General features: G+C 46.3%; 1 protein-coding gene and 1 non-coding gene across 2 annotated transcripts; one reads left to right on the top strand and one right to left on the bottom strand.

The window, feature by feature from the left end:
• The first annotated feature begins 1,292 nt into the window (after positions 1 to 1,292).
• On the top strand, positions 1,293 to 15,598 carry SMAGP (small cell adhesion glycoprotein). Its single transcript, XM_074374871.1, has 4 exons — positions 1,293 to 1,479; positions 2,135 to 2,206; positions 14,093 to 14,173; positions 14,866 to 15,598. Exons 2-4 carry the CDS (start codon positions 2,173 to 2,175, stop codon positions 15,042 to 15,044), a joined length of 294 nt encoding a protein of 97 aa, XP_074230972.1. The 5' UTR covers positions 1,293 to 1,479; positions 2,135 to 2,172; the 3' UTR covers positions 15,045 to 15,598.
• LOC123619542 (U6 spliceosomal RNA) lies at positions 13,614 to 13,718 on the bottom strand. The gene has a single exon (XR_006728192.1). It is a non-coding gene; the product is annotated as a U6 spliceosomal RNA (small nuclear RNA).
• Positions 15,599 to 16,134: the final 536 nt, after the last annotated feature.

A 16,134-nucleotide genomic window follows, 5' to 3' on the forward strand; every position in this document is an offset into this window, starting at 1 on the left:
CTCACTCTTTGCCTTGATTCTCAGTCTTTGTCCCTCAAATGAACATGCACAACACCTGTCTCTATTGATCTATAAAAATATTAATTCCCAAACCTAGAGAACTTATCCCAGGAATAAAAAGTAAGCACAGAAGTCTGTGTCACTGGGATGGAAGATGGAATAACCACGAGAGTTCTAACCCTAAGTAGGAAGCCAAAATAACAACAGCTAGCATTTATTGAGCACTTACTATGTGCCGGGCAAGCTTCTAAGGCTTTCGATGTGTTAACTCATTCCATCTTCACAGTACTTCTATGAGACAGGTAAGAGATAAGAGAAATGAAACAGAATTGTCCAAGATCACACAGCAGAGCAGAGTCCAGAACCTTATACTATTACATCCTTACTCATTGAGCTCCTCATTAATTTGGGAACATTTCCTGCCACAAAGAAGTGAGTCAAGGGGTGACAAAGTACGACATTAATTAATAGTTAAGTTGAGGTGCTTCCCATGTGCTAGAACCACACTGTGAAATGGCTTCACAGGCATGATCATTTTCAGTCCCCCATTTCAGGGATGAGGGAACAGATTTTAGAAATGTTAAGTAATTTGCCCAAAGTCACACAGCAAGAAGCAGCGCAGCTGGGGCTGTTTGAGTCCAAAGTTCATGACGCTCTTAACCTCTACACTAACTACACTGCCTCAGATGAATTCAGCCAAGGAAGATCCGTATGGGGCAACGTTCCTCTCCCCACCTCACCTCCCTGCTCCCCGGCTTGGGGTGTGCCCACTAAGTTAGCTCATGTTCCAAGCTTCTGGTCACAGACCTGTTTACGTAAATGACATGCAAACGCAAGTAAATACAACTTTCCACATTCGCCGAAAATTCAAATAACGTCGATGGCGGGGAAACCGGACGGATCCCATTAGCTCTGGGTTCATTCAGATCCCACGTCCTCCCGAGCCTCGAGGCGGGGGAGGAAGCGGCTCCGGATGGAGAGTAAAGTGACAATCGGAGAAGGAAAAGCAGCCTTTCCTCCCGGGGGAACAGAGGCGGCCGGGCAGGCAGAGGGAACCTGCAGAGGGCGGTTTCTCTCCTCTTTTCCTGTCCCACCCAGTCGGCCGGCCCCCCACCCCCACTCCCGGCCGGCCTCGGCGGCGAACTCTGCGCGCCTCTCTGCCGCTTCCTCGGCTCGGTGTCCGGCAGCGGGTCCCCGCGATCCCTGCGGTTCCCGCCCCCGTCGAGTTGAGAAGGACGCGCGGAGCAGCGCCGGGCCCTTTCCCGGCAGCCCGTCCGACTGGTAAGGTGAGCACTCGGAGGAGACGACCTGGGCGAGCCCGGTCGCCCACACTCACACCGCAGCCACCTCGGCCGCGGCAGGAACTAAAACCGAGAGCGGCCGAGCGCGGCCCTCGGCTGGAGCCTCCCGTCGCGGCGGCTCGGAACCGGTGCCCAGCACGGGCCGCCCTCGGAGCGCAGCGAGCCTTGCCGCGCGTGGGTAACGCAGGAGGGCTCGGGGCCGGGGCGGGGCGGGCCGGGCCGCGGGCCGCGACGTCCGCAGCCGCGGCGAGGGCTCCAGGGCTCCCGAGCCTCGGCCGGGCCAGGTGGGGGTCGGCCCCGGGGGCCGGGCCGGCGCGGGTCGGTAGACGGCGCGGACGGCGCAGCGGAAGACCGAGGGACGGCTGGCGGCGGCGGGCCCAGCCCGCACAACCAGCCGTCTCGGGCGGGCCAGAGGGCGGCAGAGGACCCTCCCTCCGGTTCCCGGTGCCTGGCTCCCCGCCGCGGCCACGTCCCTGCCCCCGCGCCAACCCCGAGCCTGGGCTGGGGGCCTGCGCTCCCCGCGCTCTCCTGACACCTAGTGGATGGCTCTCCCCGCACTGCGGGCTGGGAGAAAACCGGGTACCTGCCACGGCGTGTGGGAGAAACTGAGTCCTTTGCGTATCTTTACCTAACTTTCTAGGCCCCGAGAAACCTCCTAGGTAACTGTGGTGGCCCAGTGAAAGGATCTCGGGGTAAATACTCAAAGGGGAGGAGGCATGGGGAAGGGACTCAGGAAAACCTGACACCAAAGGCTTTCTTGGGGTATCCAGTCGTCTCCAGCCCCCGGCATGGACTCACCCACCTCATTTCTGTCTTTGTCCCTCTTCCTACAGATCTGCATCTCCCTGCAGGTGCCCATCCACTTGCTGAGATGACTAGCCTCCCAACCACGCCATCTCCAGGAGGTAGGTGACGGCCTTTTCCAGTTCCACTACCCCACCACCAGCCTGGTCCTGAAATTCCCCAAGGCCTCAGCCCAGATGGGAAGACTCTCCCACCACTCTCTGCCTGCCTCCCACCAGAAAAGTTCCTGGGAGGAAGCAGAAGGCAACCAGAGTGCACATTTAGTGCAGTTTGAATCTGAAGTTTCATGGACCTGCACTAATTCCTGGCACTACCACTTAGAGCTTTGTGACCTTGAGTGAGTTACCTAACCTCTAAGCTCCAGACTTATTTGTAAAATGGGGGAAATAGTGCCTGTCTTAAGAGGTTATTTGTGAGGATGAAATGAGATACTCCATATAAAACCCCTAGCGCAGTGTTTCCTATCTAGTAAGCACTCAGTAACATTGGCTATTATTACCGGGTGCTTGTTAGTTAAAAACCCACCTAGTCCTAGAAAGTAATTCTGCCACTTTCTAATTCCACTCCTCTGATAATTCACTACAGAATCAAAACCCCCTTGTTCCCCAGAGCTGTTGTTACTCTTGTTCCTTAGGCAAGGATCCCCCTCTTGTTCCCCTTCCTGTTGAGAATGGATTCCCACCTTTCATTTCATAACCAAACTGAGCTGGACAAACCGTCAGATATGCATGGATTGTTTTCGTCACATGCTACTTTGGGTAAGGGAGGAACCAGACCTTGGTTGGTCTGTACATCTTTATTTTCATGTGCAGTCTCACTTGTCATAAGGACAGATACTCTCTGCTGTACTGATGTAGAAACAGGTGAGTGAGAACTCCAGGGGAAGTCTAAGACCGTGTCCTCTGAGACTGGTGAGGACAAAGTTCAGACCTTCAAGTGTCTGCTGAGAGACAAGGAAAGGAAGAAATGGGTAAAAATCCAGATTGGTCAGTACAGACTTCATGAGTAGGGAGGGGGAGAGCGCTCAGCTGTGAAACTGCAGAGACCACATGTACCCTGGAGGGTATTCCGGGGAGAGGACAGGGGGCCTCCGGAATAAACCCGCCTGTAGGGGACAGAGCTGGTGCTTAGGCCGCTGAGGAATTAGGACTTGGGCAAAAGAGAGAACTATTTACATTCTTTGTTTTTCTTTTTTTTTTTAATTTTGTGGTAAGATAAATAATATAAATGTTACCATTTTGACTGTTTGGGGGTGTGCAGTTCAGTGGTATTAAGTACTTCGTGTGCTTTTTGGCGTCTCTACATCTGTTGAAATGTCTATGCAAGTCCTTGACCATTTTTTAATTGGCTGGTTGGTTTTGTTGAGTGGTATATTTACATTTTTGACCCAACGAGGAACATGAATGAAGTGATATTTTAGGATATATCTTACAGTCCCCTACCCACTGGGTCCAAGCACATGGAAGTCTAGGGACAAGAATGGAGAAATCACAGACAGGGTGAGGGCTTGTACTTTGAAGGATGAGATCACTGGGGGCCTTGCATGTCTCCTCCCCACTTCCCCACTAATGCCCTCCCACATCCCCAGTCAATCTATAAAGACCTCCTAAAGAGGATATCCTTTAAGAAGGTTGAAAGTGAGGGCCCCACTATAACTTTCATGGGCCCTTGCCACTTCTGCCTTGGTGGGCCCATTCCTTCATTAAAAAAGATAAAGTATTTAAAGTCGTGTTTTACAACTGTATTGGTGTAAGGAAGAATATAATATTCATATGATAAAAACATTAATGGTTATATTTCTAATTAATAATTGAGTGATATAACAATATTACAATTTCCTTGACCAAAACATTCCATTTTTTTCTTCTGATTTTAAAAGAAATTAAGATCATTAGAAAATGTTTTCATAGGCCCCGAGAAGTATTGTGGACTGTAGGCACGGGGCCAGCTGTGCCTAGCTGCCCTGTTGGCAGGAGACTGGAGTGGAACTTGGCCTAGTGGGCTCCGCCTACCCCACCAGGTAAAGCCCATCCCTCACCACCGAAGCACACTAAATTGGACGCTCAGCCTTCGTCATCTCGCTTATTCCTCATCACAACCCTGGGAGCACATTTTATTCTCCTTTTCTAGAAGCAGAAACTGAGGTTCAGGGAAGTAAAGACATTTTCAGAGATTAAGAAATTCTCCCAAGGTCACGCGGCTACTAATGGCAGGGGCAGGATCTTGTGCCAAGGCTGATTTCCTCCAGAGCCTGTGTTCTTGCCGTCATGGTATAATGCTCTCAGTCACTCTGCCCCATGGCCAGGGCACATGAAAGAGAAGGAAGGAGAAAGGGAGCAGAATTCCAGGGCGGTTCCCCGGGAAAGGAGAGTTGGGGAGCCGCCCTTTGCTGGGCAGGGCTAGAGCAAATAAGTAGGTTGGCAGACTCAGGTGGCAAAGGATCTGATGCCTCAGTGATAAGTGATTTAGCCCTGGAACAAGGGCCACAAAGAAACCAACCCGTATCTAGGTTAACAAAGAAAAAAAAGGGGGGTGAGTGAGCCAAATAGATCTTGAAGTTCATTTGCTTTTGGCTGGGATTAGGGTGGAGCCTCAAATCTCAAATCTTGTTACAATCCCTGCCCCAGGCCTTCCACTTTGAAGAAAATCGGTGCTACTGTCTTTCTAAGCCTGAGAAGGGAAGAAACAGAGTAACATTACTCTTCCTTTGTCTGGAAGACAAGACCGGAGAGAAATGGGGTGGGAACAGGAGATAATGGGGGGAAAGCTGAAAGCCATTTCCCCCCTTTTATGCCAGTTTTCCTGAACTTAGTTTACTTTGTTGTTGTTGTTTTATCATTAAAAAGCTATTATATGCCCCTCAGGAAATAGCCTTCTAGACTTTATATATATATACATATATTTAATTTTATATATATTTGTAATTTTATTTTATTTTAGTTTTTTTGACAAACATGTAATCATATTACACTTTACTGCCCTAGCAATTTGCTTTTTTCGTCTAACCGTGTATTCTGACCAGTAATTGCAGATCTACCACATTCTTTTTAACAACTATATACTGTTTCCAGAATGAATGGCCTATAATTTACGCAATCATTCCTCTGCTGGTGGATATTCAGAAATGTGTCACTCTCACAAACAGTGCTACAGTGAATACTCTTTCTATCCTGCAGTAAAACTTGGAGAACCAAAGCCAGTGGGCACATAAACGAAATGTTTAGCTGGAGGCAGAGCCGGGGTGGTTCCAGAGGTTGGAGGGTTGGTAGTGTGTGGTGGAAAGAACCTTGGAATGAAGAGACAGGTTTGAAGCCTGGCCTCCCAGCTGCTGAGTGATCCTGGGCTAGTTGATGAAGTTTGCTGAGCTGCCTCCGTTTTCTGTCTTGTACATGATGATGCCAACTCTACTCACATCACATTCTTGGGGTGAAGATAAAATAATGTATGTTTCACAAACTGTAAATCACAAATATAGATTACAATTATGATGCTCTCAGCTCAGACACACTGTGACCTTTAGTCTGAGAAAAGCTCTTCTATGTAGAGCAGAGTTCAAAATTTTGATTTTTTTAGCAGACATTTTATTTTGGAATAATTTTAGATTTATAGAAAAGTTTCGAAAATAGGATAGAAAATAAGATAGAGAAACCCTTCAGTCAATTTCCTTGAATGTCATTTGGTACATTTGACATCGATACAGATGATCACAGTACATTTGTGAAGACTAAGAAATTCACATTGGTACAATACTGTTAACTAAACCACAGACTGCAGTGAGATTTCACCAGCTCAAAAATTTGATTTTGAAGAAGATTCTGATAGAACATTGTCGATTTATAAAAATTCTAGCTTAAGGCTGAGAAAGGTCCTGAGAGTCAGCTAGTTCAGCTGCACATTCTGTGCTGGAATTCTCTTTCCTGTTCCCCATGAAGCATCTGCCCAGTTTTGCGCTTTGTTCTCTGGGGGCAGACATCTGTCTCCCAATAGTCCTCGTGTACAGATCATCACTGGCATGTTTGAAGACAGCATTCAAGTCCTCGGCCCCCTCCCCTAAGTTTTCACTTTGCGCTTTCTCCTGCACACTTTCCTTGTCTGATATGGTTTCCAAGCCACTCACTGTGCTGGCTGCTCAGCTCAAAACTGTAACACCCAGAGGCAGCTCAGCAGTCTAGGAGTGGTGCACAGTAGGGCTGCACTGTTGAGTCCATTATTAGAGACCATATTTATAGTTGTGGTGCCTAAATTAACAGCAAGTTTTAAATATTTTTATGATTATAAAAGTCATTATCATATTAAGAAATTTGGAAGATAAAGGAAAGCACATAGAAGAAAATAAAAAGCATCCCCAATTCCACATCCTCCCCGTCACTCTTCCGCCGTGTTGGGGTCTGTCCTGCCAGTGTCAGTTGTCTTCTAGGATCCCACTCCTCTAAGTCTTTATAGATGCTGCTGCTAAGCTGTGACTTCTCCATTCTTTACTTTACTTTACAAATGAGTAGTTGATTTCCTGGACCTAAGAGAAAGCAATCTGTTGAATTCTCATCTTGGTCGATTTGGCCCATCTCTCCAATCATTTCAAATTTCTGTTTATCAGCTTACTAGTTGCCCCTCTGGCTTTAAGTCTTTCACAAATTTGTGGAAACTTCCCTGGGTCTGCTGGGGTCTGCACTGACCCCAGGGACACTAAGCTGGTGTGGAAGGCACCAGTAAAGTGTCACAGCATGACAAAAGCTCTTGCAAAGAATTTAATACTTATATATTTTAAAAATAAGCCAAAAAGCCAGAGTCATTACCAGAAAGGAAAAGTGGTATTATTGGACTTTCTTAAACCTGTCTTGTGATTTAATATTTTCATTTTGAATTACATTAAGGCCTTAACTTGGCCGTGACATGGTCCGACATAATATCAATTCCAAAAGGATTAAGGTCAAATCTCAGTGGGAGAAGCTCTGTTTAGACTGGCATCATTCTGTTCCTTGACAGCCAGTTACTACCCCACTATGTCCTTAGTAAAACTAGGCTGTGTTACTCCACGAGGGTATTATAAACACTCCATCACATGTTCTGGGGTGAGATGCTGGCTACTCAGGCAGCACCTTCAACTCACCCAACCCCCTCCCCATCCTCTCAATGAATGGCCTTGCCTTCTATTTTCTTTTTTTTTTTTTTTACATTTTTTTTTATTGAGTTATAGTCATTTTACAATGTTGTGTCAAATTCCAGTGTAGAGCAATTTTTCAGTTATACATGAACATACATATATTCATTGTCACTTTTTTTTGTTGTGAGCTACCACAAGACCTTGTATATATTTCCCTGTGCTATACGCCTTCTATTTTCTTAATCAAATTAAAATTCTCAGAAGGGAACTGCCAAAGTCTTCCACTGCCCCCATCTACCTACTACCCACCTCTGTGCCCATGTGCACGGCAATCACCAGCCATCCCTGCTGTCTGCAGCCAGTCCCTGCGTCTGTGCGCTGGATCCCATTCCCTCAAGGACACGGTTCCAGCCACTCTCCTCTCCTGCATCAATTGTTCCTCTCATCTGAGTCATTTCCATCCATACATAACATGCTGTCCTTTCTCTTATCCTAAAAAAAGCAGAACAAACAAACAAAAACTTGAACTTTCTTCCCCCTTCGGCTGTTTCTCTGCTCATTTTTACAGGAAAAGGAGTTTATATTCCACCTTCAGTTCCTCTCCTTCCTTTTTATTTCTTGAGCTCACTATAAGCCAGAGGTTTATTTATTTTATTTTATTTTTTATTTTAATTTTATTTATTTATTTGTTATATGCTGCTGCTGCTTTTTTTTTTTTAATTGAAGTACAGTCAATTACAATGTGAAAATTTCTGATTAAGCCAGGGGTTTACACTCAGCACTTCACCAAGCTTCTCTGGCCAAGGTCACTGGTTTCCTCTGCATAGCAAAACCCAGTAGTCCTCATCCTTGGTCTGTTTGGCTGCTACTCCTCAGCCTCCTTTGCACCTTCCTCCCCAGGCTCAGTCCTTGGTCCTCTTTATCTGTACTTACTCCGTTGATGATCTCACCCAGTCTCATAGTTTAAATATGCTGACTCTTAAAATCTCCATTCCAGATCTCTTGCCCAAATTCCAGTATTGATGTCTGCAATCATGTTCAAAATTGAACTCTGGACCTTCCCTTCTAAACCTGTTCCTCCTTCATGCTTCCGATCTCAGGTAGCAGCATGCCTTCTCTCCCTCCAGTTACTCAGGCCCCAAACCTGGGTGCCATCCTCGACTCCACCCCACATCGGATCTGTCTTAACTTCAGCATATATCCCAAATCCCACCACTTTCTCACAGGCTGCTGCTGAGTCCAGTCAGTGCCTTTGTGCAAACTAGAAAAAGGCTCCCCCTTTGGGTGGATGCAGCTGTGCCCTTGTGCTGGGTATAACCTGCTTCTACTCCTATCCCCACCTTCCCACAGCCTGTTGTCCACACGCAGAGGGACCCTTTAAAATCAATTTCTGTTTCAAATACCTATTGCTGCATCACAAACCACCTCAACACTTAGTGGCTTAAAACAACAGCAGTTTATTATTTCTTACAATTCTGGGGGCTGGCTGGGCACTCCTCTGCTGGTGTCACCTGTGCTCACTCATGCAGCTGCGGTCTGCTGGAAGGTCCGCTGGGCTAGAAGGTCTAAGATGACCTCCCTCCCACGTTTAGCAGTTGGTACTGGCTGTCAGCTGAGCCTGAGGTGCATCCACATGGCCTCTCATCCTCCAGTGGGCTAGACTGGGCTTCCTCACAACATGATGGTGTCAGTGTTTCAAAAGCGCAGCCTTGGAATTTCAGGCCCCACCCTGGACCTACTGAATCAGAATCTGCATTTTAACAAGTTCCCTCGGAGATTCTTGCACACTGCAGTTTGAGGAGCACTGCTTTAAAATATAAATCCAGTCTCTGCTCAGAAACCTCTAGAAAGGTCCTATCTCACTCACTGAAAAAGCCAAAGCCCTTCCATGGCCTCCAACACTCATGTGATACAGCCTCATTGACTTCATCTCCTCCTGCTCTCCCGCTTGCTCCTTCCAAGTCATCTCCGTCATGCGCCGTGTGAGCATCTGATGCTTGCTATTTCAAGTTCAGGACCCCCAGAGCAATTCTGTATAATTTTGTTTTGCTTTTTTGTTTTTTTGGGGGGAGGGGGAGGTAATTAGGTTTATTCATTTTTTTTTTAATGGAGGTACTGGGGATTGAACCCAGGACCTCATGCATGCAATCTCTACCACTGAGCTATACCCTCACTCCTATTTTTTTACTTTTTTTTTTAAAGGGGAAGAGATAATTAGGTTTACTTATTTACTTATTTTTTAAGGTAGGGTACTAGGGATTGAACCCAGGACCTTGTGCATGCTAGGCAGGCACTCTACCACTGAGCTATCCCCTCCCGCAGTCCCGTATAACTTGTTTGAGAATTTTGCTGGGGAATTACATCAATTTCACCAGTTGTTTACAGAATCCATTGTCTTTCTGTGGCTTTAGGCCCCTGGCTCCTCTCTCTTTCTCAGAAACTCCTATGTCACCAGTAAGGCTCCCATTGACCTGTTCTTTCAGTGCCCTTGGCTGTCACTTATCTGGACCCCTTTCAGATTAGCTGGTGCTTTGTGGGTGGAGTCCCTTCTCTTGAGCTCACCTCCCCAATATCACCAAGGTTCCTGCTACTCCTTTAGTGCAAAGTCATTCCCTTAATAGGAGACAGAGGCAAAAAGGGCTTACTCTGTTACCTCCAACCTGCTAGCTTCAGGCCCAAACAACAAGCCTAAACCATGTCTTTGTATTTGCTCCAAAATTAACACTTTTTAAATTGTCCTTCCAATGTGTTTGCCAACTTGAGCTATATAGAGCTTCCTGACACTATTCCTCTAAGTCTCTGACAGCCTCTAATATAGACGTTTTTGCTAATAACCTTTATGTGCGTTTTAGGAAAGATTCACATTCTGAAATCATGTTACTGGAAATGGGCTTGCAGGAAACACAGGATTGGGGCAAAACACTCAAAACTTACGAAACTTTGTAACAAGAACCCTAAAAATACAACAACAATCTCAATTAAAACATTGGCAGTTAAATCTCTACCAACATTTGAGCCTTGAAGCCCTGTCTGTCCTAGACCCCCTGTACCCTGGGGAGTGTTCCTCCTCCTTTTAGAAGTAGGTTCCTGAGAGCCTTCACTCCCCACAGAGGCCATTTTCATCAAAAATGAAAATCTGATGTAGGGTCTGCCTTCTAACGTTTTTGTGTAGAGGTAAATTTCATATAGGGGTCTGCCTTCTTCTGATGTTTTTATATAGAGGTAGATTTTTTTGAACCTCCTTCAGTCGTATTTACTGCTTCACCAGATGGCTTAATATAAGTAGAAACCAACTGAAAACTGCATCTCAGGAAGGCACTTCTAGGGACCTTCATGTTTCTTAAGGTGTCTCTGTATTGCTGAAATGTACTCTTTAGTTGGAGAAAGCTTGCCTCTGATCCCATCAAACATTAAAGCTAGGGAGGTTGCGCATGACTTCCACGTGACACTGGTAGTCCCTATCCACCAGCTGCCTGTGAGCAACTTCACGTTAAAGAAGCACTGTTTTTTTTTTTGTTGGTTGTAGGGGTGGTGTGCAGAAATTAGGTTTATTTATTTATTTATTTAAATAGAGGGACTGGGGATTGAACCCAGGACCTCATGCATGCTAGGCATGCACCCTACCACTGAGCTATACCCTATCATCCAAAGGAGCACTCTTTGTAGCCCAACAGTCTCGGTTGTTTACGGTCCTCTGGTTTTTCTTTCGTGTCTGTCCGTATCTTTTAAAACCTTGCACTTTAGGAAAGCTTGCTGTGCTGCCTCATAGTTATCTTTCATTACCTCTTCCTCTTTTTCCCCATTGGAAAAAGAGAAAAGGACATTGGTAGGAAGGTTTAGTATAAATACCTTGCTTGGGCTTTGGAGAGGGTTGTCCTGGACTCAGATCATTGCTCCGTCTACTGTTTCTTCATGTATAGTATAAGGAGTGTCACTTAACTCTCCCAGGGCCTCGGGGTCCGCATTAGCAAATAAAGACACCTACTGTGAAGTTATTTGTGTTCTCAGGATTAATAATTATGTGTAGACAGCAGCCAGCACAAAGCAGGAACATAGCATGTGGCAGCTGTTACAATTGGAATTGCTGGCAGAATTTCCGCACTAGGAACCATCTTCCCTCCTGGCTTCTCTTTCCCAGGACTCATATACGTCTATTCCCTGAACTCGCACTAAAATGCAGCCCCGTGGTCAGGTCCGTGGTGGACCTCATCACTGCTGCTTTCCCAGCGTCTATGACAGTGCCTCGGGCTTGTGCTAGGTGCAGAGTAAATTGTTGTTGATTGATTGAACTGAATCTTAGCTTTGTATTGAAGCTTCTCTACATACATATTCTTCACGGTGCTTTGTATATCCTAAGTTCGCAAGTGTTTGAGAAAGACAAAACTGAGAACAGCTGTACAGAACTCGAGATCAGTGGTGGAAGGTGGCGTGCAGCCCTGGAAGGTTCAGGGGAGGAAAGCGTGTGTGGCGAGGGGCAGCAGTCTGAGGCAATGGTCAGGTGGATAAACTTTAGGGCTTGTCTTTGATGGAAGTCACAGGATAATCTTGGAAGTGACATCCCATCACTTTTGCCGTATTATGTTTGTTAGAGGCAGGTTACTGGGTGCAGCTGACACGCAGGGAGAGGGACTTACTCAGGTGTGAACACCGGGAGTTGGGCATCATTGAGATCCATCTTAGAGGCTGCCTACCACTCCCATTTTACAGTATGGGAAAGAAACTGAGGCTCCGAGAGGTGTAGTAACATCCTCAAAGTTACCTAGGAATACGCTGGGGTGGCATTCAAACCCAGAGTGGCTTTCCCTTTTAATCACTCAGCATATAAACAAAATCACCTTAAATAGCATTTTAAGCAAAGGCTACCATATGATGCTTGTCTGCACAGTCTCTCATCTGGTCTCCACAATAGCCCTGTAAAGCTGGTTCGTATAGTTTCCATCCATTATAGATGAGAATGAATGGGTGAATCAAGACATGCGACCACTTGCCCGAGGCCACAAAGTAGCTGAGTGTATCACCACTCCTACAGGAAGAGTGGAGAATAGTGGAGAAGGGATTGGCCTGGCCCTGGGAGCAGGAGGCCAACCAGGCGGCCCATCACTGCTTTCTCTGGGGCAGGACCAGGACAGTTCATCAGGCCTCCCCTTGGCTGGTGTGAAAAGACCACTTAGCACTGCTCCCAGGCCCACGAGACCCCCACTGGTGACTTAATTTCCCTGGTCCTGGATGGAAGCCTGAAGGTGTCGGGCGTGAGAGGAATCAGGCTCACGCCCTGTGCTCCAGCCACACTGGCCTTTGAGTCCTGTCATCTCAGAGCTTTGACACAGGCCCTTCCCTCTGCCTAGAATGTGCCCCACCTCCCGCCCCTTTTACCCTGTAAACTCCTGCCTCTGCTTCAGCTCCCAGCTCAGATCCTGCTTCCTGGAGGGGCTCTTCCTGTCGGAAGAGCAGTAGCTCAGGCGCCTCTGCAACTGTGAACTTGGAGTGGTGGCGCTGAGCTCCGTGCAGGTGGACTGTGTCTGCCCTGCTCGCGCCCACGAGCCTCGCCCAGGCCTGGCCTGTTATTATTTGTTAGGTGACTATTGAGATGCCTCCGGTGGGTGATTCCAGGGTCAGTCAGCCTGTTTTCCCCAGGATACCTCTGTCCTGCAGTAATCTCTGCTTAACTGTTAGCTTTTCAAACCCCTGCACCAAAATGCTAACTAGGAGAGAACTGAAGGGCTTCCTGACTTCTTGTGTCAACACTTACAAGGGACTTCTGGAGACCCCCCAGTTTTGTAGTGTTGCAACCCTGGGGAGTGAATGTAGGGGTGGGACTTTTAGGCTCTGAAGGAGACACAGACCAATAGAAGTAGGAGGTGTGGGATAGATTTTAGGGTAGGAAAGGCCTTATTTCAGAATCTCAAATTGTGGGGCCTACTCTGGAAGTATAGAAAAGGGTTTTAATAAGGGAGCAGCATTATTTCATTTATTTATGTCTACAAAGAGTGTATAAGACCATTGAAGAAATGCATGTGCCATATAATATATATACAGCCATCACTTGGTCTCATTTATGCAAAAATATACATTCATAATAAAAGCTTACCCTGAGTTACATGTCACAACCCTATAAAGTAGGTACTTTTTGAAAAATTGAAGTATAGTTGATTTACAACGTTATTTTAGTTTCTGGTGTACAGCATAGTGATTCATTATGCATATATATATATATTCTTTTCCAGATTCTTTTCCATTATAGGTTATTATAAGATATTGAATATAGTTCCCTATGTATATACAGTAGGACCTTGTTGTTTGTCTATTCTGTATATAGTAGTTTGTATCTGCTAACCCCAAACTCCTAATTTATCCCTCCCACTTACTTTCTCCTTTGGTAATTGTAAGTTTGTTTTCTATGTCTTTCTAAAAATATGGAACACTTCATGAATTTGCATGTCATCTTTGCACAGGGGCCATGCTAATCTTCTCCATATCATTCCAATTTCAGTATATGTCCCGCTGAAGTGAACACTAAAATAGGTACTATTATCTCCATTTTGCAGTTGCACATGCTGATGCTCAGAGAGGTTAGGTAATGTTCTGAAGATCACACAGCTATAAAAGACAGAGTTCAGATTTGAACCTTGTCAGTCAGGCTCTAGAGCCCATACTCTTAATCACTATATTAGGCAGAGAGAAATCCATCAAAATGTTCATTGTCTTGGTTGGTGGTTTGTTTTCTTCCCTGCCCTTTGGGTTTTTCTGTATAGATGGACTGTAGGAGTTAAATGGTAAATTTTTGAATAGGGAAGAAGATGGGTTGGTGAAATTGAAGGTTGTCTAAAACATGTTTTAGAACAAAAGAATTCAGCCATTGCTTTTTCCACTTTGCAAAATTTTCCAGAAGAACTGATGGCCACCCCAGTTCTACAGGCCACTGAGACCCTGTCCCCAGAAGCTGAAGCCAGCACAGCACTCATTGCAGGTAACAAAGGCTCTGAGGCAAATCTAAGGGAACTTCTGAGCTCATGGGCCATCTTGCTCTGGAGACAGCCAGGAAACTCAGATTTTCCCTATACAGAAAAGCACTACAAATTGGAGACCAAATCCATTAATGGGCTCGTCTTGGCCTGTAGGCTATGTTACACACACACACCCAAGATTATAAAAGACTCTTAGAGGCTTCATGTCAGAGGCGCTGCCAGTAAGGATAGGTTGGGAGGTGGCCACAAACAGATACAGTGCATCCAGGTACTCAGATTGAGTATGGGGGTAGGGATGAGGATATGTGTGGTCTATTGAGTGGGTGAGGGGGAGGATGGGAGGGATCAGAAACCCCCACAGGAGGCTATGGATTTAAAAACCCTTCCTGTTGGGATAAGCTATTTCCTGTCTCCCTCCTTCCTGTCTCTATCATAATCATCAGGAACTGGTTGAGAGGGAGTTCCGTTTTGTCAAAAATCAAGTCTTGCATCCTTAAGCACCAAGAGACTCCAGATATCATGTACTGAGGAAGTCAGTCAGGCGTGGTGGGAAAATATGGATTTGAAAGTGGACGCTAGTTAACTTCACAAGCCTCACAAAGAGTGAGGGAATCGTCCAATGCGGGGGACCCCGGGAGTTACTGAGCCATCCTCAATCCTGAAACCTCTGTGCATTTTCCCTCTCCTTTCCAAGTTGTTATCACCGTGGTCTTCCTCACCCTGCTCTCAGTCGTGATCTTGATCTTCTTTTACCTGTACAAGAACAAAGGCAGCTACGTCACCTACGAACCTGCAGAAGGCGAGCCTGGCGCCGTCCTCCAGATGGAGAGTGACTCAGCCAAGGGTAGGGAAAAGGAGGAATATTTCATCTAATGACTGCTGGGCCCCACGCTGCTTATACCAGGCTCCAGTGCTAACACACTGTTTATTAGGTGTAAGTTTTATCTGAGACTGGTGAGAAGCATGGATTGATATGGGCAGACCTGAGCCCCTTCCAGGACACAGGCCCAAATGCGAACATCGCTGATGCCAGGGACCGGGGACATGGAGAAAAGCTGCTTATGATGTCTTCAGCCGGGTGAAGCTGGTGTCTGTGGCTGACCAACGAGGTGACGCTGTACCAGGCAACATTTGAGCATGGGCCCAGTCATCTTCACTTTTTTCACAGGTGGAAGAAGGAGAGTTGGGGTCGCTGGATGCTCCTCTGTCCCCTACCTGGTTGACAGCCCAAGTGGAAATAGTGTCCCATAGGTGTTCTTCCCAGGGGCTGGATGCCACAGTAACAGGCCAGGCCAGGAGGGGCAGGAGACTGTGGACACCTCACTCCTGCCAAATGTGCCACGTCTGAGCCCTTCCTTTCCAGATTCCCCAACAACCCAGACCTATACTTTTTTGTTCAGAATTAAAATTTTTCATTGATACAGGAATCAGATTCTCACGTGCAAGAAATAATTTCCTATCTATTTTGACTTAGCCTTGCTTGAACTTTTTTTTTTTGACATTTTCTTTTGCTTATTTAACTCCTTTGCTTCCAAGCAAAAAGGGCCCTTGGGAAGTTTCAGAGTCTCCCAGAACGTCTCAGGGGTTTGAAACAAAAATGGTCCTGAGAAATCTGTCCTAGAGGCGTGTCATTAGAAACATACGCTGGGAGGTTAGTTCGGCCCCATCCTGATGAGGGCCAGAATCTCCCAGACCCATTCTGTGTACACGCAAACTACCTATCACTTTCCCCACCAGTGTCCTTTATATTAAGCCCAGAGGAGCTTCTTGGATCTAACTTCACCTGCAAATGAGGTATGTTTCAAAGGTACGATGTTTTGGTAAAAATCATGAACTCTCCAGAAGTTGTTTACTTTGCAACTAAGCTACCTCTGAGGTCTTAAATATGTTGCCTCCATTGTTCAAGCTCAAGTCCACCCAAGGTAAGACCCAAGAGTTAAGGACTCAATCTTGGCCGTGTAGA

The sequence above is a fragment of the Camelus bactrianus genome, chromosome 12, assembly GCF_048773025.1.
Source record: "Camelus bactrianus isolate YW-2024 breed Bactrian camel chromosome 12, ASM4877302v1, whole genome shotgun sequence".
In the NCBI taxonomy this organism is placed as follows: domain Eukaryota; kingdom Metazoa; phylum Chordata; class Mammalia; order Artiodactyla; family Camelidae; genus Camelus; species Camelus bactrianus.

Excerpts from the sequence above, each read along its gene's own strand:
- SMAGP (XM_074374871.1), top strand. The coding sequence starts at position 2,173 with ATGACTAGCCTCCCAACCACGCCATCTCCAGGAG. Across the intron at positions 2,207-14,092 it reads AACCACGCCATCTCCAGGAG|AAGAACTGATGGCCACCCCA; the intron begins GTAGGTGACGGC and ends AAAATTTTCCAG. Across the intron at positions 14,174-14,865 it reads CAGCACAGCACTCATTGCAG|TTGTTATCACCGTGGTCTTC; the intron begins GTAACAAAGGCT and ends CTCCTTTCCAAG.